At 50.3% G+C, this 26311-nt stretch overlaps 1 protein-coding gene across 1 annotated transcript; it reads left to right on the forward strand.

Annotated features, from left to right (window-relative positions):
• The first annotated feature begins 1492 nt into the window (after positions 1 to 1492).
• On the forward strand, positions 1493 to 23508 carry LOC119444558 (estradiol 17-beta-dehydrogenase 8). The gene is made up of 3 exons (XM_037708938.2): positions 1493 to 1719; positions 21968 to 22161; positions 22967 to 23508. Exons 1-3 carry the CDS (start codon positions 1554 to 1556, stop codon positions 23381 to 23383), a joined length of 777 nt encoding a protein of 258 aa, XP_037564866.1. The 5' UTR covers positions 1493 to 1553; the 3' UTR covers positions 23384 to 23508.
• The last annotated feature ends 2803 nt before the right edge of the window (positions 23509 to 26311 follow it).

Below are 26311 nucleotides of genomic sequence, written 5' to 3' on the forward strand. Positions count from 1 at the left end.
CAGAGGTCGCCAGCGGACTGTATTGCGGAGGAAGACCTTGCAGGTGACGGCTGCTTCGATGGATTTGTGTAGTCCCTGAGGTACTAGCGACGGTAGCTTCTGGTTGAGGCCCAGCAGGCATAGGGTGTACGTGTACCCAGCACCTCCACCAGTTTGTCACGAGAGGAAAAGGCAAGCAGTCAGTTCCGAGCGAACGGCTGTTTACTGTTTTGTTGTTGTTGCCTCAAAACATAGCCGCACCACCAAAGAACTTCTTCGTCGTCGTCCCTGAGCGTTACTAACGCCTGGCAATATTGTATTTCGTTTTTGTGTCTGTTTTAGCCGGCCTATCTTTGTTAGGTACTGTCTCTGCCTTCTTTTTTTCTCATTTGCTTTTCTAGCTAGCCAATTTTTAATGAGTACTGTTTAACTAAAAGACAAGGAGTAGCGTGCATCACCCATGCTGCAAAACTCTCCCACACACATTTAACTATAGAAAAAACAGGATACGTCGGACGAACTTCTAATAAAAACTGGCGGATCCGTCTAACGGGCCTGTAAAAATGTTGAAGCGATACGTTAGCCGTACCTTTAACCACATGCTTTGAAAATAGCTCAATGGTTCCAGCTAACTTACGCACGCATATGCATAGGTATTATATAAAATGTGACCTAGCATTTGCAGAATTAATTAAGTATGCGCCTGAGAAGCATATGCACGCATGTACTTGCTGGAATTATTAAAGCATACTTTCCGGATTTGTACTCCTATACCTTAACATAATATTCTTGTTGACTTTCCAGGTTGCTGGTTATATCCAGGTGTCCTGTGCGTCGTTATGTCGTTCGTTCCTGTGACAGTTTCGCATTTAACTTCAGCCTCTTTAACATGCACAAAAATATAGCTCCAAACTTACCCTAATGCTCGTGATTTTCCACAATCGATAACCTATACCGGCAAGCAAATACTTATTCACATTGCATTGCCTTGCAACCAACCGTTACCTAATACACGTTTGCTAATGCTCTATGACAAGGTTTTGTTATTTCTATAGCCAGTAAGTGATCCAGAAAAACTTGGCAAAATGATAACAGCACATTGACAAATTTTCCATTAGAGTCGTTGGACTTCTCATTGCTTGTCATTGAAATGGCCCTGAGCTGCAATTGTACCATTAAGCTCCAAGTACACCCGCACATAACTGTACAGTTTCTCAACTTCCTACAGAGTTCGACGAATCAATAAATTTCGTACTTCCGCAGTTCCTAACGGATGTGTAAGTTTTTTTCCACCGCTCTTTAGGGAGCGGCTGTTCACCTGGGTTTATTTTGAACGCCTGCGTGGCGGCAGACACATGTACGGGGGAACGGGCAGATTAGTTGTCGATGACGCAGAGCAGTTGCGGATACGTGGAGAGCCATCAAGCTACTTCCTGCCTTCGGCCTAAATATGCACACCCTCTCTCCTCAGCAGCTGCCACCCACTGCGCCCCTCACTGCCTGTGCTTGAGCGATTCTGACGACAAACGTGGTCGACGCGTTTAGAATTTCTTGCGCACCGAATCCAAGTCGCGATGACTGCAGTTAATGTACCTTTCTATGGACGGTTGGCCCTGGTGACAGGGGGTGCGGGTGGTATCGGCCAGGCGGTCTGCCACTTGCTTGCCGCCGAAGGGGCCACCGTGGTGGTTGCTGACATACAGCTCGAGGTAGCAGAGAATGTTGCCCGATCTCTGCCAGGTAGGTCTACGTTGATACCTCTTTTTATGACCCCCAATTAAGTTTGTCAAAAATTTGTAGCTTTTCATTTTTCGGAGCGTAGATCTCGCGCAATAATCAGCAGGTAATTAACTTTTTATACCGATAGAATGACCAGTAAGTTAACATTAGTGGGGAAAGCTGTTTTGAAGCAAATTTTAGCGCGACATCGAGGCTGCATAAGGGAAGATTTGCCGCCTGCACCAGGACGTAGGTGCCAAAAATGACTGTACTTGGAAAACGTAGATGCTGCACTCGCACGCGTTAAGCCAGCACCACCTAGATAGCACAAGGCCTGTTCACTCCGATACATGACGCCATGCTACCTGGCCCGAAATTTCCATTGCCAAGGCTGGCGTGACGAAAGCGGTGATGTCAAAATCACTGTTGCTTAGTCGAGAGCGTCTCCATTAGATTCTATGGCAGTCGGATGAGGTAGCATGACGCCATGGATCGGACTGTACAGGCCGTGTGCTATCTAGGTGGTGTTGGTTCAGCGGCCGAACACTGGCCAACGCGCAAAAAAAAAAAAAAAAAAAAAAAAAAAAAACGTGCGTGAGCCTTGTTGTTGGTGTCATTGAAGCACAGCCTGTGTTCTACAAGATGTTTTTCGAGGGTTACGGTGATAGAGTGACCGGCAAACGCAACCCCCTTCCCCTTCTTTTTTTTTTTTTTTCAAGCGAAGCTTGTATTTGATGCAGTGTGTCAAGTGCCAAACAAGAGACAAATGACGTAATATAAGTAAGCTACATGCATGTGCGCTAGCAGATCTTTCTATCGTATTCTTGGCCTCTTGCTTGGCATAAAACAGCAAATAGAAAGAACGGAACAATACCGTCAACTAGAACCTAAACAAACCATGTGATGAGCGCGCTACGTTTATAGGCGTGATGATGCGAGCATGTTCTAATAATTTTCCCAGCACTATTTAGAATATAGGACCTGCTCACACATATAACCGAGCTAGCACTTGTTTTCTGCTATCGTCGTGGATATCACTGGCACGAATTATTGTTTAGAGAAATAGGCTACAGCTTTCTGTCCGCCTGCTTCAACGCATTTGCGCGGCACTTTTTTTGCAGAAAAAAAAAACTGTTCTTGCACCTGTGGCCTGCCTAACAAGGCCTAGGGTACTGCGCCAAAAGCCATTCGCACAATAAACGCCGAGGACACGACAAAACTTAATGCGGGAAGTGTGTTATTAATATAAGTTACAGCAGCGCGACACACGCGAATTCTACGGGGACTACGGGGGCCGCAGCCAACCGCGAGGGCGAGCAACGAGGGAAAGCAAGGACGGCGAGGAAGCCAGAAGAAGGAGAAGCCGGGCGAGGAGGAATGCCGCTGCCTTTAGTGTTTTATGCAGGGCGCTTAGCTGCCGTTGCGTGCTCCGTCCGTCTCCGAGCGCTTTTTCTAATTTATTATTGCGACAGCAATTATACTGTTCATTAATAGGTTCATTTTTGCTGTCGTAGTTGCCGTCGTAGTTGCCGTGACGTGTAAAGTCCAAGGGTGAGCCGACGATCGCGGCTCAGTCTCGCGCGCGCAAGAAAAGCGGGGAGGAAGCGCGCCGTCTTCCTTCGCGCGCATGGCACCGGGGAGAGGGGAGGTAGGAGGGGGGGGGGGGTGCGTTGTACTTCGGCAGCCAGTGCATATAGCGCGGTCGCGCGGGCTTTCTCTTGAAAGTGATCTGCTTTGGGGGGACAGTCTAGGTGGGCCGACGGTTCGTAGCTTTGCGTGTGCTGTGTTCTCGCCGCTCACTTTGCGTAGAAGCGATAGACTGCACGAAGGTCACTTCGCTCGCTGCAGCTGCCGTGCTTCCTCACGCCAGAGTTTTGACAGCGAGTGCCCGCGGTCAACGAGTGTGATGTGTTCATGTTTGCCTGTGCACGCTGACACCATGCTTGTTAATTTAGTTGGGTAAGCGAATGTTTACAAATTTACACTGCTGATAAAACTACTATCCTTACTTCGTATGACTGTCCGCGAATCTGCTATCGCAATTGATGCTACGCCTTTCGGGCGAAGCTGCGTCTTTTACAGCGAAAGCTGTATATGGCTAGGCGAAACGAAAAACCATTCGTCCCATGTTTCGCTAAACGTCTCCATTGGCTGCGCCGTCAGCTAGTCGTTCTCTACGTCGCACCCAAGCGCGCGCGCCATTGGCAGCGCCGTTAGTGATGCCGTTCACTGCGTCGTACCTTCTCTGCCCGCAACGCCGGCTCCTCGGCTCGCCGTTGTCGCATGGGTTCGATATCTCGAGTGAGCTCGGCGTCGTGGTTAGCAGCATCCGCCTGCCATTGGCGCTTGCATTCCACTTGGCGATTTCAACGTGGACGTTTCGTCGCAGACGAAGCCAAAGTGCCGCTCGAAAAACTCCCGCCGAAAGCGGGCGTTGGCCCCGGCGAACGCGTTCCCGCCATTGCCACGTTGACGCTGCTCTGCCCGCAACGCCGTCTCCTCAGCTCGCTGTTGTCGCATGCCTTCGATACCTCGAGTTAGCTCGGCGTCATGGTTAGCAGCATCCGCCCGCCATTGGCGCTTGCGTTCCACTTCGAGATTTCTACGTGGACGTTTCGTCGCAGCCGAAGCCAAAGGGCCGCTCGAGAAACTCCCGCCGAAAGCGGGCGTTGGCCCCGGCGATTGCGTTCCCGCCATTGCCACGTTGACGCTGCTTACGGAGCCTACATGCAACACCGTTTTAGGCTCCCTAACGCTGCTCTCCCTGCAACGCCACCTCCTTGACTCGCCGTTGTCTCATGCGTTCGATATCTCGGGTTAGCTCTGCGTCGTGGTTAGCAGCATCCGCCCGCCATTGGCGCTTGCGCTCCACTAGAAACACAAACATGTAACCAAAAATTGAGAAACGCTTCAATACAGAGTCGGGATTAACCCATTGCTAAACACCGGGGCCTTACGTTTCAGCTTCGCTGGTGCTTGTGTGTTTTTTTTTCTTTCTATCTCGCTCTCTCACTCTGCTTGCGAGTGAGAGAGCTTTCCTTATTCCATTTTTCAAAGCGTTTGTCATTGAGGGAGAAAATGCAAGTGTCCGCGCTGCTTAACGATGCCGTCCTGTGAACTCTCGCCCGGAGCGTCCACGTGGGTGAATGCACTGTTTGTAAATGCCTTTAGACACAACCTGAAGTGCTTTTATTACGTGTGCCTGAATCTTCGCTAACGACGTGTATTTCTAGAACAAATCTCTTACAGCGTACCATCAAATGAATTTCCACACATGTTAGTGCATATTAGAGCGCAGCTCCTGCGCGCCCGTTCCTGCGTGGAGCGTAGGCGTGCGTCTTAACCGAGTGAACGAGTTCAGCGAAGGATGAAAGAGCGAACGCGGAGCGCAGCAGCGGGGGATGAAATATGGCGATAGCGACAACTGCGAGGAGGAAAGCGGAGGAATAGAGTATGTTGAAAGGATGAGGCGGAAAGCAGAGTGCCGCACGAGACATGCTCAACGGCGGCGATCAGGTATGCGGTGAGCGCACATAGAAACAAAACGCTGGCGTGAGCTTCGGACCAACTGCGCATGCGCTACTTCGCCTGCGCCGCCGCCTCTAGAGAATGCGTTCAGAGCGAGCCAAGCGTTCCCGTGTTCACGATGTCGTTCTGAACAATGAGTGACGCAACTGTTGGAAATTCATCTGCCGCTGCGGCTAAACGAGCTGCCCGAGCAGAGGCTTAGCGCCGCCTCCGAAGGGACCCTATCGTTCGGAATCAAATTCTTTGACACAATATATCGCGAATTGAAGAGACCTAGACAGCTGCGCTCAAAATTTGCATTAGGAAATACCGTAATCGCCTCTGAATTTTCTTTCTGTAAGCCTGGTGATATGACAAAGCAGTCAACCCCGCACCGACGTACACATAAGGTCGGTCGCACAGGCATACATGCCGTCAAGGAAGCCAGGCCGGACGTGCTCGGTTGGTTTGACGCATATTTAATATGAAAGAAACCCTTTGATGAGTGTATAGCTCAGGATATCAGTCTACTGCATGAAATAAGCCGATGTTAGCTATGCAGCTAAGATGTGATTGCAATGTGAAAAGTACTTCCCCAGATTGAGACAACACATAACCTGTCGTGCGCACCACATGCGTGGCATCAGTCAATCGCAGACTACCATACAAATTCTGCGTCGTCACCTAGGAACATTACGTGTATCTCTGATGTCAACTTGATGCCTGCTTGGCATCTGGTTCTCGTGAAGATTGGATTAGATTATGGGGTTTTACGGGCCAAAACCACGACCTGATTATGAGGCACGCCGTAGTGGGAGACTCCGGAAATTTGGACTACCTGGGGTTCTTTAACGTGCACCTAAATCTATGTACACGGGTGTTTTCGCATTTCGCTCCCATCGAAATGCGGCGGCCGTGGCCGGGATTCGATCCCACGACCTTGTGCTCAGCAGCACAACACCATAGCAACTGAGCAACCACGGCGGGTGTCGTGGAAATTCCAATTGTTTCCATCAATTATCACGATTGGTCATGCTATGGGAACTGAAGGCTGTCGAAGCGACTGTCGAGAGCGACTACGGAGGTCATGTAAACTGGGCAAGAAATATGGAGGTTACATTATCTATATATAAATTATAAAAAAAGCCTGTAGAGCAACCTCAGCAAATACAATCTCGGTAGCTTATATCTAAACTAGCTCCGCGACAATATTGTCACGTAGTAGTGACGCTGAAGTAAACAGTCGTAAAACTGTATGACGAAACTGATTATTTATTGGGCCAACCTCTGCCCACAAAACCAAGCTACACTCGAAGCACAACGAAAGCGGCGAACACGGTCGACGATCGTCGAAGTATGATCAGCGGTGAAACGCGCCGGCTTTTATACATGAGTCATCGAATGTTCCAGATTAATCCCTGGTACCCGCAGTGTCTTCCAGAAGGTTCTAACAATTCGCGTCGGTTATACAATCAGATAAAATAAGCGTCGGTGAAAACAGGCAACGGAAAGAAGCATCGATAACGTTCTAGAAACTTCCGATACAGGCGCGTCCTGCGCTGAGCGATAACGTTTAACATTTGTTAGCCGGTGACACCGGCTAACAGGCACTAAAGGGCTAAAGGGGACACCGGTGAAAGATAAACATGTATACGTGTCAATACTCTCCCCTTAAAAAGCATCGTCCCGATGCTACAAACAAATGTGAAAGCGAAAACAAAACCACGCGTAATAAAGAAAAAAAATATTGCCCCCACCTCCCCGAAGGGAATCGTGAGGAAATGCGAATGCATTTCTTGCGCCGAGAGTACACGGCGTAGTAATTTTAATGGCGTAAATTAATGACGACACGAGTATTTATACCGTAACCATTTATTTACACATTCATCAGCACCTGTTTGTGTTGTCATTGTACCTGACGGCCATAATCACAGGCTTGTGGTCGCTAAAGTGTATAGTCAAAGGGTCTTTGAGAAGCATGCGCACGTCACAGTTTCGGGTAAAGGCGAGATCAATGCAACTTCCGTGAATGGTAGTCGGACACTTGTCGGACTCGGCGGAGGCACACTGCATAGAGTACTTTGTCCGCATGTACTCCACCAACCACTCGCCGCTCTTTCTCACGTCCACGTTAAAGTCACCAACCAAGACGACGGGGTCATATACTTTGGAGCGCACACACACACTTTCCGCGTCCAGTTGCGCGGCAACGGCGTCACGAGCGAGGTTGGGCGCGAGGTACACGGTCACCACAAAGACTCCGTCTCCGGTGTAGGTAGAATAGAAGTCTTTGTACGGAGACGTGTCTCGAACGGGCGAGGTGGCAACGGCATGCGATATGAGGTTCCCATGCACGTTAGCAACGAGATTAACGCCGCAGTATTCGCCGTCCTTGACGCTTCGAGCAAAGTAGTACTCGTTGACGGCGTGCGGCACTGCTGCCGGTAGTGGTTGTGAGGACGCTGTGGTTCGCGGGTACGACGCTGCTGCGTGCGCGCACGCACTTTAGCGACCACAAGGCTGTGATTATGGCCGTCAGGTACAATGACAACACAAGCCAGAATGTTGCTGCGCTTGACCAACCCGCGCTTGTACGTTGCCGGACTCACCAACCTCCGCTTGACGTGAACGTCGATCGCAACGTCCTCGGGTACCATGCGAGGAAGGCACTCCACAACGCTGGGAACGTCGATCGGAACGTTCACCACCTGTCCCTTGATTCCAAACTGGCCGTTACCTCGGGTCAGGCGCCTGGTGCTCATGAAGGGGAGTCGAGCCGAGATGAGCCGTTCTTCGACCGTGTTCAGATCGGGAAGGTGCGCCGGACGAGGAGGGTAACGGTAGCCGAAACTCACGCTCATCGAAGGGACGCGCCCGTTGACCAGAGACTCGCGGCACGAGGCACACACCAGGTACGACTTGAACGGCGCCAGACGAGGGTTGTCGTCACAGACAGCGATGATGGTATCGCCGTGCTCGTCGTCGGGGCCTCCTCTTCCAAACTCGTTCCAAAGAACCCGAAGCGCGTTCAAACGACTCGAGTCCTTCTTGATGTCCCCTATCACGCTCAGATTGTTGTCGAACCACAACCGATCGCAAACCTTGCAGCTGTGGTCCTCGAAGTCGCGCTTGAAACGGGCGTCCGGCGGCGTAAACTGCCGAGCGCGCGCCGCCACTTGCGTGGCGCGATCGAGAGCGCGGGCGGCAGCGGGATCAGCCTGTCGTCGTTGCCGCTTGGACTCGGCCTCGCGCCGCTTCACTCGAGGATCGGCGGCTCGCCGTTGACGTTTCTCCGCCGCGTCTCGAACTTCAGCGTTCTCGGCTCGCCGTTGACCTCTCACAGCGGCGTATTGAGCACACATTTCCGGATCTTCGGCTCGGCGTTGGCGTTTCGCAGCGGCTTCCCGAGCACGGAGTTCGGTATCGGCAGCTCGCTTCGCTCGCTTGCGTTCGGCATCACGCGCTCTTCGCTTCGCAGCCTTGTCTTCCGCCTCTTCTCCTCCGGTTGATGATGACGTTGAAGCTACTGCAGTGACGTCACCTCCAGCGAGAGGTGTAATGCTCGGGTTGGATTGTATTGCACTTCTTGCTTGGGGTACCGTTGCCGTCAGACATTCGCCTTCACCGACTTCTACCATCGCCTTGAGAGGCGCCCAGCCAGCGAACGGTCGAGAGAGGTTCGCGCTTCACTCCATTTATATATACGTGCGAGCGAGCGAACGGGAGAGTGGGGCGCAGGGAGGAGAGAGAGCGAACGGCGAGAGAAGAAGCGGCGAAGCACTGCACCTACCCAATCCTACACTCTCTCCACACACGCGGGAGCTCCGCCGAGTTCCCGCGATGCGAGCGCCCTCACACGCCAGAGCGCGCTCCTCCTCTCCACTCACTCTCCGCTACTCGGCCCGCACCACTGGCTCCGGTTGCTAGGGGCGAGGATAAGCGCGCACGCCCGCAGCTGTTGCTGGGAGAGGGAGTGAGAGCGGAGAGATAACACCTGCCGGCGCGCGGACACCGACAGACGCCTGACATGCCCCGACTAAGAAATGCATTCGCATTTAAAAGTAACAAAGTGCCTAAGTTCGTCAGCGGGCGTAGAAAGGCTTAAGACGCACCACGTGGATGACTTCAGGTCGTGCGCGGCGCCGCTGTGATTGCGAAATGCCGTCAGGCACGACCTCATAGTCCAGTGCGCCAATACGTCGGATGATCTTATATGGTCCGAAATTGCGACGTAACAGTTTCTCGCTAAGTCCTCGTCGGCGTATCGGAGTCCAGACCCAAACGCGGTCGCCGGGCTGGTACTCGACGTAGCGTCGTCGAAGATTGTAGTGTCGGCTGTCGCTCCTCTGCTGGTTCTTGATGCGCAGGCGGGCGTGCTGTCGAACTTCTTCGGCACGCTGCAAATAGGTGGCAACGTCAAGATTTTCTTCGTCGGCAACGTCCGGTAGCATGGCGTCAAGCGTCGTTGCCGGGTTCCTACCGCAGACCAGGTGGAACGGCGCCATGTGCGTCGTTGCTTGCACGGCCGTGTTGTATGCGAAGGTCACGTACGGAAGGATGGAATCCCACGTCTTGTGTTCGACGTCGACGTACATTGCCAGCATGTCAGCGATGGTCTTATTTAGGCGCTCGGTGACGCCATTCGTCTGCGGGTGGTAGGCGGTGGTCCGGCGATGGCTTGTCTGGCTGTATCGCAGGATGGCTTGAGTTAGTTCTGCCGTGAAGGCTGTACCTCTGTCGGTGATGAGGACTTCTGGGGCACCGTGACGCAGGAGGATGTTCTCAACGAAGAATCGGGCTACCTCGGCGGCACTGCCTTTGGGCAAGGCTTTTGTTTCGGCGTAGCGAGTGAGGTAGTCCGTAGCGACGACGATCCATTTATTCCCGGACGTCGACGTTGGAAAAGGCCCCAGTAAGTTCATCCCGATCTGCTGGAACGGTCGGCGAGGTGGTTCGATCGGCTGTAGAAGTCCGGCTGGTCCTGTCGGCGGTGTTTTGCGTCGCTGATAGTCTCGGCATGTCCTTACGTAATGGGCGACGTCGGCAGAGAGGCGAGGCCAGTAGTATTTTTCTGGTATCCTCGCGAGCGTGCGGGAAAAACCGAGGCGTCCTGCCGTTGGGTCGTCATGGAGAGCTTGCAGAACCTCTGGACGCAATGCTGAGGATACCACGAGGAGGTAGTTGGCTCGGAGAGGCGAAAAGTTCTTTAGAAAAATGTCGTTTTGCAAGAAAAACGACGCCAATCCTCGCCTGAACAGCTTGGGCACAATGACGGTCCTGCCTTGCAGGTAGTCTACAAGGCTCCTTAGTTCCGGGTCGGCTCGCTGTTCGGCGAATTCATCGGCACTTATGGGTCCCAAGAAAGTGTCGTCATCCTGGTCGTCCTGTGGTGGCGGTTCCACGAGGGCGCGAGACAAGCAGTCGGCGTCAGAGTGTTTTCGCCCGGACTTGTAAACGACGGTAATATCGAATGCTTGAAGTCTCAGACTCCATCGTGCGAGACGACCTGAAGGATCCTTCAAGTTAGCTAGCCAACACAAGGCGTGGTGGTCGCTCACAACTTTGAAGGGCCTGCCGTAGAGGTAGGGGCGAAACTTTGATGTAGCCCAGATTATGGCGAGGCACTCCTTTTCAGTTGTGGAATAACTTGTTTCTGCCTTCGGCAGCGACCGGCTAGCGTAACTTACAACCCTTTCTAGTCCTTCAGTCCTCTGCACAAGCACGGCGCCAAGTCCTACACTGATTGCGTCGGTGTGCACTTCGGTATCGGGGTTTTCGTCGAAATGTGCAAGTATTGGCGGTAATTGCAGGCGTCGCTTAAGTTCATGAAAAGCTTCGACTTGCGGCGTATCCCACTTGAACTCGATGTCGGCCTTCGTGAGGTACGTCAGTGGCTCAGCGATCCGCGAAAAGTCCTTGACGAAGCGTCTGTAAAGGTGGATACACACGCGAGGGAAAAATCCCGCCTGCTTCGCGGGCAAAACAGTCACGTGATCACTTGAATCCAGCGCAGCCGGTTAGGTCGCATTCCCACAGCCGGAGCGCCCCCCGTTTGCGGAATCTGCGTACTTACTCTCGACTCCAACGCTTATTAGCAGCTGCGCGTTTGCATACTCGGAGTGCTCTATATTCCATAGCGCTGTGAATCCCTCAACAAGAGCCAAAAAAGTGACGGTTGCCTCGTCACTTAGCGTTTTCTTGTGCACCTCACTCATGTTGAGGTCACGCAGGCTGCGCGGTCTGAGTAAATAGAAATGCGCGCGCAACCATGACTCGCATTTCTCGCTGCACCACAGCAAACGCACGTGCGGTCACGGCGGCACAACAACACACGTGGCTTCAAGCCGAGAACACGCCATCGTAGCCACGCCAATCTGTTCAGTGTGGACAGATTTGACGCTGACTACGCTAAATGGACGTCAGACGACCGCCAAACGGACGGATGGAAATACCGGCGAGCATTTTCAATCCGGACCGCGAGCGGAGGAGGCCGGACTAGGCGAGGGCGGCACGTTTTGATGACGCGCGCGTCACGTGATACGCCATCGGCTGCGAAAATGCCTCCTCCGTACGGTCGTGTGAATGCCTCTTAATAGGCGCACAGTCCAAGAAATCTACGGACTGCCTTCTTCTCGGGGGACGGAGGAAAGTCAGCGATGGCCGCACGTAGTAGTGACGCTGAAGTAAACAGTCGTAAAACTCTGTATGACGAAACCGATTCTTTATTGGGCGAGCCTGTGCCCACAAAAGCAAGCTACACTCGAAGCACAACGAAAGCGGCGAACACAGTCGGCGATCGTCGAAATATGATCAGCGGTGAAACGCGCAGGCTTTTATACATGAGTCATCGAATGTTCCAGATTAATCCCTGGTACCCGCAGTGTCTTCCAGAAGGTTCTAGACAATTCGCGTCGGTCACACAATCAGATAACATAAGCGTCGGTGAAAACAGGCAACGGAAAGAAGCGTCCGATAACGTTTTAGAAACTTCCGATACAGGTGCGTCCTGCGCCGAGCGATAACGTTTAACATTTGTTAGCCGGTGACACCGGCTAACAGGGACTAAAGGGCTAAAGGGGGCACCGGTGAAAGATAAACATGTATACGTGTCAATACTCTCCCCTTAAAAAGCATCGTCCCGATGCTACAAACAAATGTGAAAGCGAAAACAAAACCACGCGTAATAAAGAAAAAAACATTGCCCCCACGCCGCCGACCATGCGGTCGACGCAGCCCGCGAGGAGTAATTGTGGCCAGACGAGATAGGCTACGAAAGCGACGTTGGCGAATGACAGCAGAAGGCAAAACAGCGCCTAAATCAATGTTTTTACACGTAAAATAAGGCCCCAGGTCTGAAAAAGTGCGTGCAATAAGTGTTCGCCGTTAGCCAGAATGTATTTAGACTGTAACTTTTGTGTGTGTGTGTGTGTGTGTGTGTGTGTGTGTGTGTGTGTGTGTGTGTGTGTGTGTGTGTGTGTGTGTGTGTGTGTGTGTGTGCGTGTGTGTGTGTGCGTGTGAATACGCGGCACGTCGGTATTTCGGCGATACTTATCCCTCGTCTATCACCCTGTGTTTGTTTACGGTTCTCTCCGCTCGCGCGCAGCTGAGTTTTTCTCCCGTCAGCTTCCACCTTCGAGCCTGCCCTGCCATCGAGTTAGACAGATTTAGTATAGCGTACGCAACTTATAGCGTACGCTATACGCTATAGTACAGCGTACGCTAAGCAGCGCCCGTTTATCAGTTTTAGCTGGCCTGCGAGATCTTTCGATCTCAGAGGCCCTATGCCATCGTCACGCCTATCTCTCGACTTCACCGGTTGGTTGCGCTGACATATCTTGAAGGTTTCTCTCGTTAGGCTTCGTGTTGTTTGAAACGAGAAGCGATCTCGAAAACTCCACAAGGTTATCCAAATACACTATCGTCGAAGCGACCTCAGACTAAGCGAAAGTAGTTTACGCAGTCATTTGCTACGAACGAAGCGAATTCTACAAAAGCCACGCCAAATTCAATTCGAAGCGGGCAGCGGGGACCGCTGCCATGTTTTACGTACGTGGCTTGCGAGAAGGCTCTTTTGTCTCTTAAAGTAGCGAGCCGCTCATATGCCGCACCTACGCGATACTTCAGCTCGCGTTTTTCTCGGATGTACCAGTGAACAACACCTGCAGACTTCAATCAAACGTCTTTCCAAAACACGGCGGTACGCAAGGCATCATGTTGCGGGTATGTATGGGCAGAGCATCATCGGGAAGCGAAGACTCTAACTACACAAGACAAGCCGTGACCACATATTATTCACTAGAACATTGAGGCAGAACAACCAACAAGGAGGTGAAACAGCGCTGGAAAACAAGCGTTTGAAACGAAGGTAGGAAATAGCCGAACAGTAGCCAAGCGTCAATAACCAGAACTCCCGTCGACGGGCGACCGACGGAAGTCGACCTCTGCGATGTGGTCCGATTCGGCCACGCTCTCCGCCGCGCGCGACGACTTCCGGCGGCGGCGGTTCGCTGGGCGGCGAATATCTGGAAGGAGTGGATCGGCGGCGAACAGTCATGTTTTTGACGTCGGGCGGCGGGCGGCCGTCGCCGAGCGGCCTGTAAAGGCGCAAGCCTTTTCGAAGGAAAGAGCAGGCTTCGTCGTCGAGGACGGACAAGCCTTGATACAAAGAGACAATACGTCAGCTCGTCTTCAGGGTTTCATTTCTTCTTTTCCTTTTCGTGTCCATGCACGCAATTTCGCGTGCCACGCGCCTTCCTCCAAACCTCGTTCTGGTCGGCTTCTATGCGCCGCACACTATAGCAGACGACGCTACCACAATACTCGAAACAGGCGTTTCAACACTCCCGGCGGGAGATTTGCTGGGGGTGCATTTCTAAAGGGTACAAACGCTGCACTGGTCGCGAGATTACCTGGCCGTTCGACAATTTCAAGCGACAGGCACGAACTACCCCATCAGCACCAGGAAAAGTATCCACTACATTTCCCAGCTTCCAGCGAACTCTTGGCACATTTTCATCTTTTATAATAACCACGTCATTTGTCCTGATTTGTGTTGGAGCCGTCGCGGGTCTATTATGGGCGTTTCTGAGTAAAATCAGATACTCTTTATACCACCGCTTCCAGAAGCGTTCTTGAATTTCTTGCCGATGAATCCACGTTTCAAGCAGCTCAGTATGTGTCGTGGGTTCAGCCTCGAGTGCTTTCAGCCTCGAGTATGTGTCGTAGGTTCAGCATGGTGTGCTCGCGCGGAAACGAGCACACCATGAGCACTTCGCGATCACTTTCTTCACGCACTGCCTGGCGGCCACAATCCAGAATCTCTCCCGTAGCTCTGCCACTGTAACTGCTATTCCAGCGTGGAAGAGACGCTTGTGGGCACTGTGAGCGATCAGCTGCGTCACTCGGTGATCGCCAGGAAGCAGAAGAGGGTTCTTGACGCTAGGCTGAGTAACTGCGTTCTGTAGACGTGTTCTTATGCGTAGAAGTCCGTCGTCCTCCCCAAGAAATGGATGGAGATCTTCTATCCGCGATGATGTTTCGATGGCGCGCCCAGCTTTCAGTGATGCTATTTCCGTTGAGAAAGCTTGGGTTTGGGTGTATGAGAGCCAGTAAACTTCCGCTTTGGCAATTTCTTCAGTCAGTAACCCATGTTTGTTTTGACGTGTTCGTCGTCTGGAACCATCGGCAACCATTAGGATCCAGGCGGTCACTCTAAGGACGCGAGTCCAGGAGCTATATCTGCTCACGTCGAAGAGTGCAGGGTGGGGCTCTGTTGACGCATGTAACACGACGGTATCGGGCGCACATTATTCTATCACAAGTGGTGGGCAGGTCTCTACAGTTGTTGTCGGAGGCCATTCGGTCCGCGTCGCTAGCCAAGCCGGCCCTCTCCACCAGAGGTCGTTGGTGCAGAGGGAACGCGCTGACATTCCCTTGGAAAGCAAGTCTGCAGGGTTGTCCCTTCCAGAACAGTGGTTCCATTGTGAAGGATCTGTTAGTTCTAGTATTTCGGCGACTCGATTACGGACGAACGGCTTCCACTTCATGACAGATCCTTTGATCCAACTTAGAGCCACCATAGAGTCCGTCCAACAAAAATATTGCAGGGAGGAAATATTTATTGTGCTCCTGATGAACTTTGAAAGCCTTGCCCCGACTAAAGCTGCTGTGAGCTCGAGTCTTGGTAGTGAAAGCTCTTTATGTGGAGCCACTTGAGCCTTTGCCATTAGGAAGTGCCTATCGGAGTCCATAGCATGTCTCGGGATGCACAAATAGGCGACTGCTCCGTAAGCTGCATTACTCGCGTCGGTGAAAACGTGCAGCTCTGTGACTGACAAGGAGCTCGAGGGATCGCACAGTCTTGGGACAGCCAACGATGCAATATCAGGCAATTCACGTAGCCAGTTCTTCCAGTCTTGAACTAGTTCGTCTGGAATTCCGTGATCTCACGACGTCCCCATTCGCCAGATGCGTTGAAAAAGTATTTTGACTCGGATCAGAAACGGTGCTACAAAGCCGAGTGGGTCATAAATTCGAGCCGATGTCTGCAAAATGAATCGTTTTGTGGGCTCCTCGTTTTTGAACCATTCCAATATTGGTTGTACATTCACGCTTATCGTGTCCTCTTTAGTGTCCCACATAAGGCCCAATATTTTTGTCTTGTCAGGAGTGCCGGACTGTTCTTTCTTCTCAACGTAGTCACGCATTTCAGCGCTGTTGGTGGCCCACTTTTGCAGTTTCATGCCTGCACCAGCAAATATATGTGTGGCTTCCTCATACAGCTGGCGAGCTGCCTTGTTGTTCTCCACTCCAATCAGCATGTCGTCTACATAAAAGCATTTAGACAACTTTAGCGCAGTAGTCTTGTAAGGTTCGCAGCCATGATGGAAATGGTACTGTAGAGTCGCGCTGAGTAGAAACGGACTCGATGTAGTACTGAAAGGAACACGAGTCATTCGATACTCTTTGACTCGACATAGGTCTTCTACACGCGTCGGCGTGTTCTCAAACCACAAGAATCTCAGAGAATCCCTGTCGGCGCACTTGATTGAAATCTGCAGAAACGCCTTCTGAACGTCTGCGGTGATCCCAATCTTATGCATGCGAAAAGATAACATTTTCAACGGGTCATTGTTGAGGTTTGGGCCTTTCTCCAGATGATCGTTCAAGGATGTCGCTCCGGCTGCATGCGATGACGCATCAAAAACGACGCGTAGCTTAGTCGTCGTGGAAGACTCCTTGATGACTTCGTGATGTGGCATGTAATACGTCTTGTTCTGTACTGTGTCGTGCGAAGGCACGGGTTCTGCATGACCATCCTTGAGATACTGCGTGACCGCCGTATCGCACTGAAGTAGAAGGTCCTTGCTCTTGGACAGTCGGCGGAGGAGGCACTGTAACCTTTTCATCGCTACCATCCGGTTGTCTTTAAGTTCGGCATCAAGCGCCTTCCAAGGGAGGCTTACTTCGTAGCGATGGTCGCACAGCTTAACATTGTTGTTAAATTCTTTCCAAACGGTATTATCATGTTCAGACGAATCTGGCTGATCAGTTATACCCAAACTCTCAAGCTGCCAGAATTTCTGTAGTGATGTTGATAGATCGTCGAACATGCAACACGAAGTACGGAGCACACACACATTCGTCTGCGTCCGTCGATTGAGACATCTGTCGTTGCTAATTGGGCCTTGTAATACCCATCCAAGTGCCGAGCTTCTAGCAACCAGTTCTTTGTGGGCCTCATCTCATGTTACTTCGGCTCTTAATATTTTCCAAATCTGATCTGCCTCGATTAGCAAACTAATTCCTGGTTCCTGTAGCGTTCCAGGGTAAGCAACCATGTCAGCCAGGAGACTACAACGACTCTCTATTTTCTTGACAAAGTCGTTGTCATGCGGAATCTCCACAATGTCCTCGCAAATGTGCGGGATTTCAATAGCCTCAATTTCCACAAGGGTCCCGTCAAACTGACTCTGCAGTACAAGTTTAACTATCTTTCGTCGAGCAGTGCGGCTGGGACTTTGATGGCCAAAGACGCGTATGCATAAGTCAACTTCATCTATGACTTCGAGCTTCAGTTTGTGCGATAGTTCTTGGCTAACAAAAGTACGTTGGCTGCCGCTGTCAAGAATGCCTCGTACGTAGCAGCAAAGATTGGTGCCCCGCATCCACGCTCTAAACGTCTGAAGTAGAATAGCAGTGTCAAATCTGCAACGGTTCTTGCTGCCTACTTGTGTAGCATGCATCGACGCGCTGCTGAGAGACTGCTTTGGTTCAGGTGTAACCGCCTGCGATCTGCTCTTATAGCACATAGATGAGGCATGTCTGCCGGCGCAGTGGGTGCAACTAACCTTGCGGCGGCAATCCTCGGCCCGATGCCCCTTGGTAGTGCACCGGAAACAGCTGCCGCTTGCCGTGAGCAGACGCCTTTTCTCGTTGTGGTCCAAGGAGGAGTCACACTCTGATGTTGCATGACACTTCTCGCAAAAGACGCACGTTTCAGTGGCACTGTTCTTAAGCACTGCTGCCGATGACGGCGGTGTCTGTCGGCGACCGGATCCGGGCAGCAGGTACTGTCTGCTGGATCCCTCTAATAGACCGTGAGCTGTTCTCTCCCTGCAGTCAACCTCGACGCGAAAATACTGCAGGAGATCTTCAAGGTCTTCCTCCGCTGTTGGCTTTAAGTTCCGATCGTCATTTACCTTAAGGCTTCTGTGTCTATGGTAATTTACCATGACGTCTTGAGGAATGGCTTTCGTTAAAGCTTCGCCGAGCATTGCTGCATACGACGACGTAGGAATTCCGAGACCTCTCAGTCCTCTTATATTCACCTGTAATAAATCGTACAGGTTCCGCAATCCCGTGACATGGGTCGAAGAGCTCACCGGAGTGAGGGTACGCAGGTTCTCAAGGTACTTTGCCTCGATGATCTTGGCGTTCCCGAAACGTTCCTTGAGAATCTCAATGGCATCGGCGTAACTGTTCTCGGTGGTAAGGATCCCTGCGATAGCCTTGGCTGCCGGGCCGTCCAGAAGAGAGCGGAGATACTGGAACTTCACGATGTCACTGAGACGGGAGTTCTCATGCACGTTGTTGCGGAACACGTCCCAAAACGACTGCCACTTCATCGTTGATCCATCGCATCTCAGGAGGTGCAATTTGGGCAGTCTTGGTCCAAGTGCGGCAGGGGCACTCACTTGGGGACCGTTCTCGCCAGAAGGCAGCGCGCTGGTAGGTTGTATGGGCGGCGGCTCTACACGAACACCTGTACCAGTGGTCGGAGGATTAGACAGCTCCAAAATATGGTGTCGCAGCAGTCCCAGGGCGCCAGCGGCCTGGTCTTCATATTCCAGTACGGAATCGTAGTCGGCTGCGACCTCATCGTCAGACATCTCGGCATGAAGCTCACCGTTCATCTTCGTGAGCTCATTCGTGTTCTTCTCGAGACGCTGATTGATAGTCCGGAGCGTTGCCAGGTTGAACTCGTTGGTTTCAATGAGGTCACTAATCTCTTTCACAAGTCGCGTCTGCTGAGCTCTTCGAGCTGCACGCATCTTCTTCAAGCGCTCCATGGCCAATCCAAGTCGAAGTCTTGCTCCCGGGTTTTCGGCACCAAATGTAAAGGCGAAAGCCTTTTCGAAGGAAAGAGCAGGCTGCGTCGTCGGGGACGGACAAGCCTTGATACAAAGAGACAATACGTCAGCTCGTCTTCAGGGTTTCATTTCTTCTTTTCCTTTTCGTGTCCATGCATGCAATTTCGCGTGCCACGCGCCTTCCTCCAAACCTCGTTCTCGTCGGCTTCTATGCGCCGCACACTGTAGCAGACGACGCTACCACTATACTTGAAACAGGCGTTTCAACACGGCTGCCGCCGAAAGTTCGTCGCCTTTTCGCTCCATGGAGGTTGGCCTTTATTCATCACACTTTAACGCAACCGGCATACGGGCGGCTCGCTCCAGCGAACATGGCCATTCGTGACGTCCCACTGCTTCACTGGGGCTATGTATAAGAAGCCATACACACAATTCTTCCAAATGCATAAAGCTAGGTGTACACGTCCCAGCCACACAGGATATATTCTGAAGAATGTATGATGCAAATGTTACACTTTCTATCGAAACTTTCTAGTATTCTTCGGGCGAAACTGCACTAAACTGCACTAAACGACATTAATACATTGTATGAGGACACATATGCACTGCTATCAGAATTGGCGCAACCAAGTCACCACCATGGTCACCAGAATCGGCTGAGCCTAACTACTATAGGCAATCTATGGACCGCTAGTAGAACTGAAGCGATAAGTGTACTAGAGCGTCGGGAACTCATTCACGCTTGGAAACTGGCATTGATGTGGTTCGCAAGTGAAAATATCTTTGAATGTCATCCCACTCAATGGTTCGACCACGAGTTCAAAACGAGCATATGCAGCGATGAAACTATGCGAGCAGAACCTTGAACTTGGAATTGCTTGGTGAACTCCTGATTGGGAATGCGTAATTGATTGACAAAGATGAAAAGGTCAGAAGCTTAACAGCTTTTCTCTATAGATATTCAGTAATCTGGGAATCGACCTAAAACATGGACTTTCTTGTTTATACAGTTGCAAATGGACAAAAATAGGTAGACCACTTAACGAGTTTTGCTTATGGAGAATTTATAGCCAGAGAAGTGTCAAAACGCAATAAATACAGTGTCGACTTTTGTCTATTGACTTTATAAAAGTGGGGGTAAACAAAAAATAAGAACGTTGTTGTTTATTGTCTATAGACTACGAGTGAACAAAAAGGAATATGCACCTTATGAATCGTTTGCCTAGAAATAGTCTATAAGTTTTGTTTAGAACGAAGCTATAAACAAGAAATCTTGTCTACAAGAAGTCTATGGACAGCCCATGAAACATCTAAACGCGTTTTTGTAAGAGAGGGCAGCGTTCTCGCTTTCGCTGTTGACATAAGCTTTGTTACCACAGACACATCAGCGTTCCTGATGAGCAGCTGTGAAGACCATGGTTAATGTCAAGGTAAATATATTATGTAATCCTTTTTGAGGACGCTGACGATTGCCGATAATTGTCCCTCGGCCTTATTTACTGCACCATTGAAGTTCAGACACCTGCAACGGCAGTGGCACCTTCATCATCACGTCAGCATTCTGAGGCACCTTTAGTACAACGCTATACCTTCCTGTCGTTGTGAATGCTATGCCTTGGGGCTAAGCTCACCACTTGTTTATTTATTTCATCTTTCTGGCATTTCAATTCATAGTCCGAATATAAAACTATTTAAAACCCAACATGTCAGAATTCCTAATACAGCTGTAGTAACCCCCCCCCCCCCCCCCTCCTTCAGGCACTCAATGAATTAGAGCAACATTACTCACTGCGTTCGACATTACTCAGTCGTTGCGTTCATTCTGTGCCATGTACACATCCCGAATGTACGCCAGACTTCCAATAACACATTTAGCGTGTGACAAACGTTATATGTGCGCTGGAGCCGAATGCGAGCTCCAGATATTATGCGAGGTCCAGATAATAGGTTTGCTTATATAACCCCGCTATCGTAACCCGCAATGTAGTTCTAGTAGAAGCTGACCTCTTTTCTGTGCAATAAAAAATAATCGCTGCAAAAAACATGAACATACAATACCGGTTCATAAGTTTCTTCAAAACACACAGACCTGTTAGTTGAATACCGCAGCATATCAAACCAAATATTTGATTAAGTCGATTTTCTTTAATTTAGCCATTGGGTGTGTGCCCATTCTTGGCCATCCTTCCAAAATGGTTACGTGCCGCTGTGACACAAGAGATGCAGAGTCATTAAGTATGTAGCCAGATGTGTGTCGTACTACTCTGTGCATACACCAGTCATCACCATTCATTCTTCAGTAAGCAATATATGTTGTCTTCGTTGTCGTGACGTCACAGTGTAGACGTCTCAAGACTGCGCCCGCATGATTTAATGCTTGCATTTAAGAGTAGTCTTTGAGCGCTGTAGTGCATACATATGAAAACTGCGTGCGATTGTTGTGACTTTTGCGGCGAATCAACATGAATATTACATGAGATTAAACATCGCCTATGTTAAGACTAAACGCACTTGTATGCATAGCGATTAGTTGCATCGCACTTATTTACCGGTTTCACTAAAGCTTCGCTTCGCATTGGTTCGAACATGTGCGTCGAATCTGCACTTTTTCGGCATAGTAGGCTAGTAGAACACGGTACCTGAAGTTTCCTGTGGCTCCATGCTGTACTGGGGCTGCGAAGGCATGCGCGAAGTGCAGTACCATAAACAGCGTTTTGATGGCGTATTCAGCCTGCAGATATTTACAGTACGGAAAAAGGAAGAGAGAGAGAAATTGAGAAGGAAAGCGGAGATATAGAAACAAATTGACACAGGTAAAGCGTTCACGGGTCGCCATGCATAGATTAAGAGTCGTCTGAAAACCGTCAAATGGTAGGCAATCTTAGCGCTAACACATTGCACTCGCTCAAGTGTGGCATCAGGACCTGTGTATTTGCTGTTGTTCTTTTGAGTCGTTTTAGCTTTGATGGGTCCCCAAAGAAAAATTCATGAAAGTTGAAGACGGAAGCAAACGAATTCTTACTACTCGAAGGTGAGGGCATGACGGGATGGTGTGCGGCCATTTTCGCGTGAAACTAAGTGATTGATTGAAAACAGCAAAGGCGTAGCTCTCCTTATACTCCAATGTACTCCTTCTGCCGTGCACGTCACAGCTAACACATTGTGCGCAGGTGAGGCCAAGCACCAGGCCATGTACGTTGACGTTGGTGAACCGTTGTCCGTGGAGACGCTCTTCAATGGCATCAGGAGTGCGTTCTCCGAGCCACTGAGCACAGTCGTCCACTGTGCTGGTATTTTGCGCACGGCACCACTCTCCCAGTGCACTGATGAGCTCTTCGATGACATTATCCGGGTGGAACTTAAGGTGAGACATCGGTCGGCGAAGCTAATGCGAAGTATCTTGACTCCGGAGTAAACGTTCCCGTTTCAAAATGATTCGTTGTAAAAAGGTGCGAAGAATACCTTGCCTTTTCCAGCGGTGGGTAGGTAACTGTCTTGAGCAGTTCGTCGCGTCGGATGAGAGAACGGATGCGCAAAAGGTCGCACACAAACTGTCACAGTCTCACAGAGCCTTGGACCTCAAGCCGAGCCTCTCATCACGCTCAGTCAGTGAAAAGCTATCGTCGTCACTGTCTTCGTCCTACTGACGTCATCGTAACGATTTCTTATCGCTGCCACTGACACACACGCAGGCACGCAAACACACGTTTGCTCGTCTTAAGTGTCATGTCATTTGGTAACGATTTGCGCACTCCCGAACGAGGTTAGATGGGCCGCAAAGTGCTTGGCATAACGTTGATTCCAGCTGTGGGTAGGATCTGCGCACTTACTCAGTTTATATGCAAATCAGCCGGGAAATAGTGATTATTGTGGAGGTGAGTGGGGTCGTGTTTCATATTTTTTTAAGACTGAAAGAGGCAAAAGTGTACGGGGTCTCCCAGTGGTTGAACACGCCACAATGAGTAAGACACTTTTTTTTAGGAAAAAAAGGCAATGGGTCAATTATTCAATTCAAAGTTAGTCAAGTATTGAGGGCAACTAAAGAGGGAAATCCGCATTGTGTATCTTGGCTGACTTAGTGCCGCCAGAGTGCATCGTGAGAACTGTGAAAATTACTGAGCTCTGTGATACGTGGAAGGGATCGTAAAACTTGCTTGTGGTGTTTTCAGGGTACCTTCCTGGTGACCCGAGCAGCTAGTCGTGATATGCTGCGTTCTGGAACACCGCTGTCTGAATGGAGAGGAGCCATCGTCAACATATCCAGCCTTGCAGCCAAGTGCGGCTCTATGCCGTCGTGCGCGTACGCCGCTGCCAAGGCCGGCGTCGTGGCGCTGACCAAGTCGGCAGCGTTGGAACTGGCGAAGCACGGTATCCGCTGCAACGTAGTCATACCCGGATGGGTGGAGACCCCCATGATGGAGGACGCTGGTGAAAGCAGCAAGGCAAGAGTTGTAGCGAACACACCGCTCAAGAGGACCGCCCAGCCAATGGAGATAGCAGAGGCCATCAAGTTCCTGTGCTCGCCCACAACGAGTTCCTACATCACGGGAACTGTCCTTGAAGTCACCGGGGGTTTTAAGATGTGAATTATTTTCGTTCGCTTCGGCACGGTTATAAAATGACACCATGATGAGATGAAATACGGGCGTGCCGAAATATTCACCGTAACTCTTCTAGGTCTGGCTTTTCTGGCACTTGTTTGAGTGGATTGAGGACAAAAAAAGATGTATGTGTTAGTGTGATCTTGGATATAATGAAAGAACCGCAAGTTAATGTTATCGTTAGGCTGTTAAGTATTACCGTGCTGATGGCTGAATGCATGCAGCTTTTCTCTTGACTTTAGCAGTGTGATGCTTAAGTTTGCAATAAAAATGAATTGAGGTGACATTCACATCCTGCCGTCAAAGTAGCACAATGGACAAATGCTTTCTGCAGCTGCAAAAGTTTAGTGCTTTGCGACTCTACGACCTGAAGAGTACCATCCCACACATGGTTGTGTTTTTAGGCGAAGCTTTATAGGCTCACTTGTGTCGGGGTCGGTGTACGCGGTGTAGGCGGTATCATCAGCATTGACTCGAGCGTCGTCTTCTTCCGCGCCTGGCTCGTTGGCGCCCCTCGGGTTGCGCTCTTGCTCGTGCCACTGCTCCCACGTTCGTCGTCGTCATCTTCTGCCACAGCTGGCGCCGTTGCCGCTAATCATTTCAGCGTTCACATCCCTTCTGCCGTCGTAGTTGTGAGGCCGCGTTCACGGGGGTTTTAAAAATTAAATTATGGGGTTTTATGTGCCAAAACCACGATCTGATTATGAGGCACGCCGTAGTGGGAGACTTCGGAAATTTGGACCACCTGGGGTTCTTTAACGTGCACCTAAATCTAAGTACACGGGTGTTTTCGCATTTCGCCCCCATCGAAATGCGGCCGCCGTGGCCGGGATTCAATCCCGCAACCTCGTGCTCAGCAGCCCAACACCATAGCCACTGAGCAACCACGGCGGGTGTACGGGGGTATGAACCACTGCTTAAGGGGGTATGACCCATTCATTGTCTTACGTGACGGACCGATTCAATTTCGAAGCAATTTATTTTCGAAGAATCGCAAGCGGCAATGGCGGGTGAATGCTGCTGACCACGCCGCCGAGCAAACTCGAGACATCGAATGCAAGCGACGACAGCGACGAGCAGAGAATCGTACAACGCAACGGAAGAAAACGTTGCACGAAAGGGAAGGAAAAGTAGAAGGAAAGGGAAGGACAAGTACTAAGACAGGGAAGGAAAAGTTGTAGGTCAGTTTCACACACGATGGGATTCGCTACCCCTATTTTCTCGACAGGGGAAGGGCTGGTGAATTTTTATTTAATCGTATCAGGGAAAAAGGATTACATGTCTAGGGACCAAGGCACAAGTTTAGTACCAACTATGTACACCCGTGAGCAAAATTATACGGACCACAGGGTTGCCAAAAAAACTGAACTTCTGTGTAATTAATAAGCATAAACTGGGATTAATGGGTGCACTGCAAAGTTCGCAATGCGAAGTTTGGACGGCAGTCCTCAATTGCAAGTTGTGTTCACAGGCACAGGAAAAAATCGGCTTTATCGCGGAACCCCTGGTCCGTATACTTTTGTTCACGGGTGTACATGAGAAGAACATCATCAAAGGCTACTGCATGATTACTGTACGGAATTACTTCGTTAATTACACACACACACATACACACACACCCACATATATATATATATATATATATATATATATATATATATATATATATATATATACTGCACCCGGGAACAAGTACCTTTATGGTTGAGGCCTACACACTATTGTCAGATGTAATGCATATAAAGAAATCAAAACTTCAAAGCACTATTATATTTACAGACGATCCAAGCTTCTTAAATGCCTTGAAGTCACCCTGTAAACACAAAAATCCTGTAGTCATTGAGCTCTATTCCGCTGTGTAAAGCGTATTTATCTAACCAGCATGCCATTATATGCTGGGTGCCTGGCCATACAGGTATTGGGGGGAATGTGCTAGCAGAAAATATGGCCACATCAGTTATTGCGCACGCTATTAACTCTACAGCTGCTCTTTCTGCAACAGGAAGAAGAAGAAGTGATCGTAGTGATCTGCCTCAGCTCCGATCTCTCAGTGTATCCCTGTGATTTTCTCGTGATTTCTGCAATCAGAGACAAGAACACTGGGGGACGTTTTCCCTTAGGATGGGGGATAAAAACCCCTCCCAGCAATGGGGCCCTGGACGACCACATCATTGTGCCTCCGATGCGAGTGACCGCTTCCGCCCCAGCGTCGTCGACATTGATACTTCCGATGGCTATTCCACTGAAGATATGGCCTCGGATAGCGACTTCACCGTTGTCTCAAGCCGCCGTTTGAAGAGGAAGATCAGAAGGACATCACCGACCGGTCGACAGTCACCGATAAAGGCGAGTGGCATGCGGTCATACACAATCTCGTATGTACCAAAAACGACGACAGACATCATGAGCTCTCTGAATAGGCAGAGCTTGACGGAGTATTTAGAACTTGTCGCCCCTGGGCAAGTTGAACAGATACGTATAAATGCTCAAAAGAACATCCTGTCTGTGGAAGTCAATACAAAGACCATACTGGACACACTAAAAGCAATTGGTCAGTTGGGCAACATTCCGGTCCGCGCATTCTTCGCGTATGACAAGGAAACTACAACAGGCGTCATCTACGATGTGGACGAAGACATTACTGACTCCAGCCTTGAAAAATTGCTGTCATCGTCGGCTCCTGTACTTGGCTTTCACCGCTTTGGACGGTCCCGATGTGTGAAAGTAGTGTTTCAGTCGGAGACCTTGCCCACACACGTCGAGGTTGGATACGTGAGGCATTCGGTACGTCCTTACGTACCGAGGCCTCTATAATGTCATAAATGCTTAAAATTCGGACATGTAAGTGCAGTTTGCAAACGTGTGGTAACATGCAAATGATGCCGGCGGGATCTCACGAGATGATAAAAAATG

Source organism: Dermacentor silvarum, chromosome 3 (genome assembly GCF_013339745.2).
Source record: "Dermacentor silvarum isolate Dsil-2018 chromosome 3, BIME_Dsil_1.4, whole genome shotgun sequence".
Classification (NCBI taxonomy): domain Eukaryota; kingdom Metazoa; phylum Arthropoda; class Arachnida; order Ixodida; family Ixodidae; genus Dermacentor; species Dermacentor silvarum.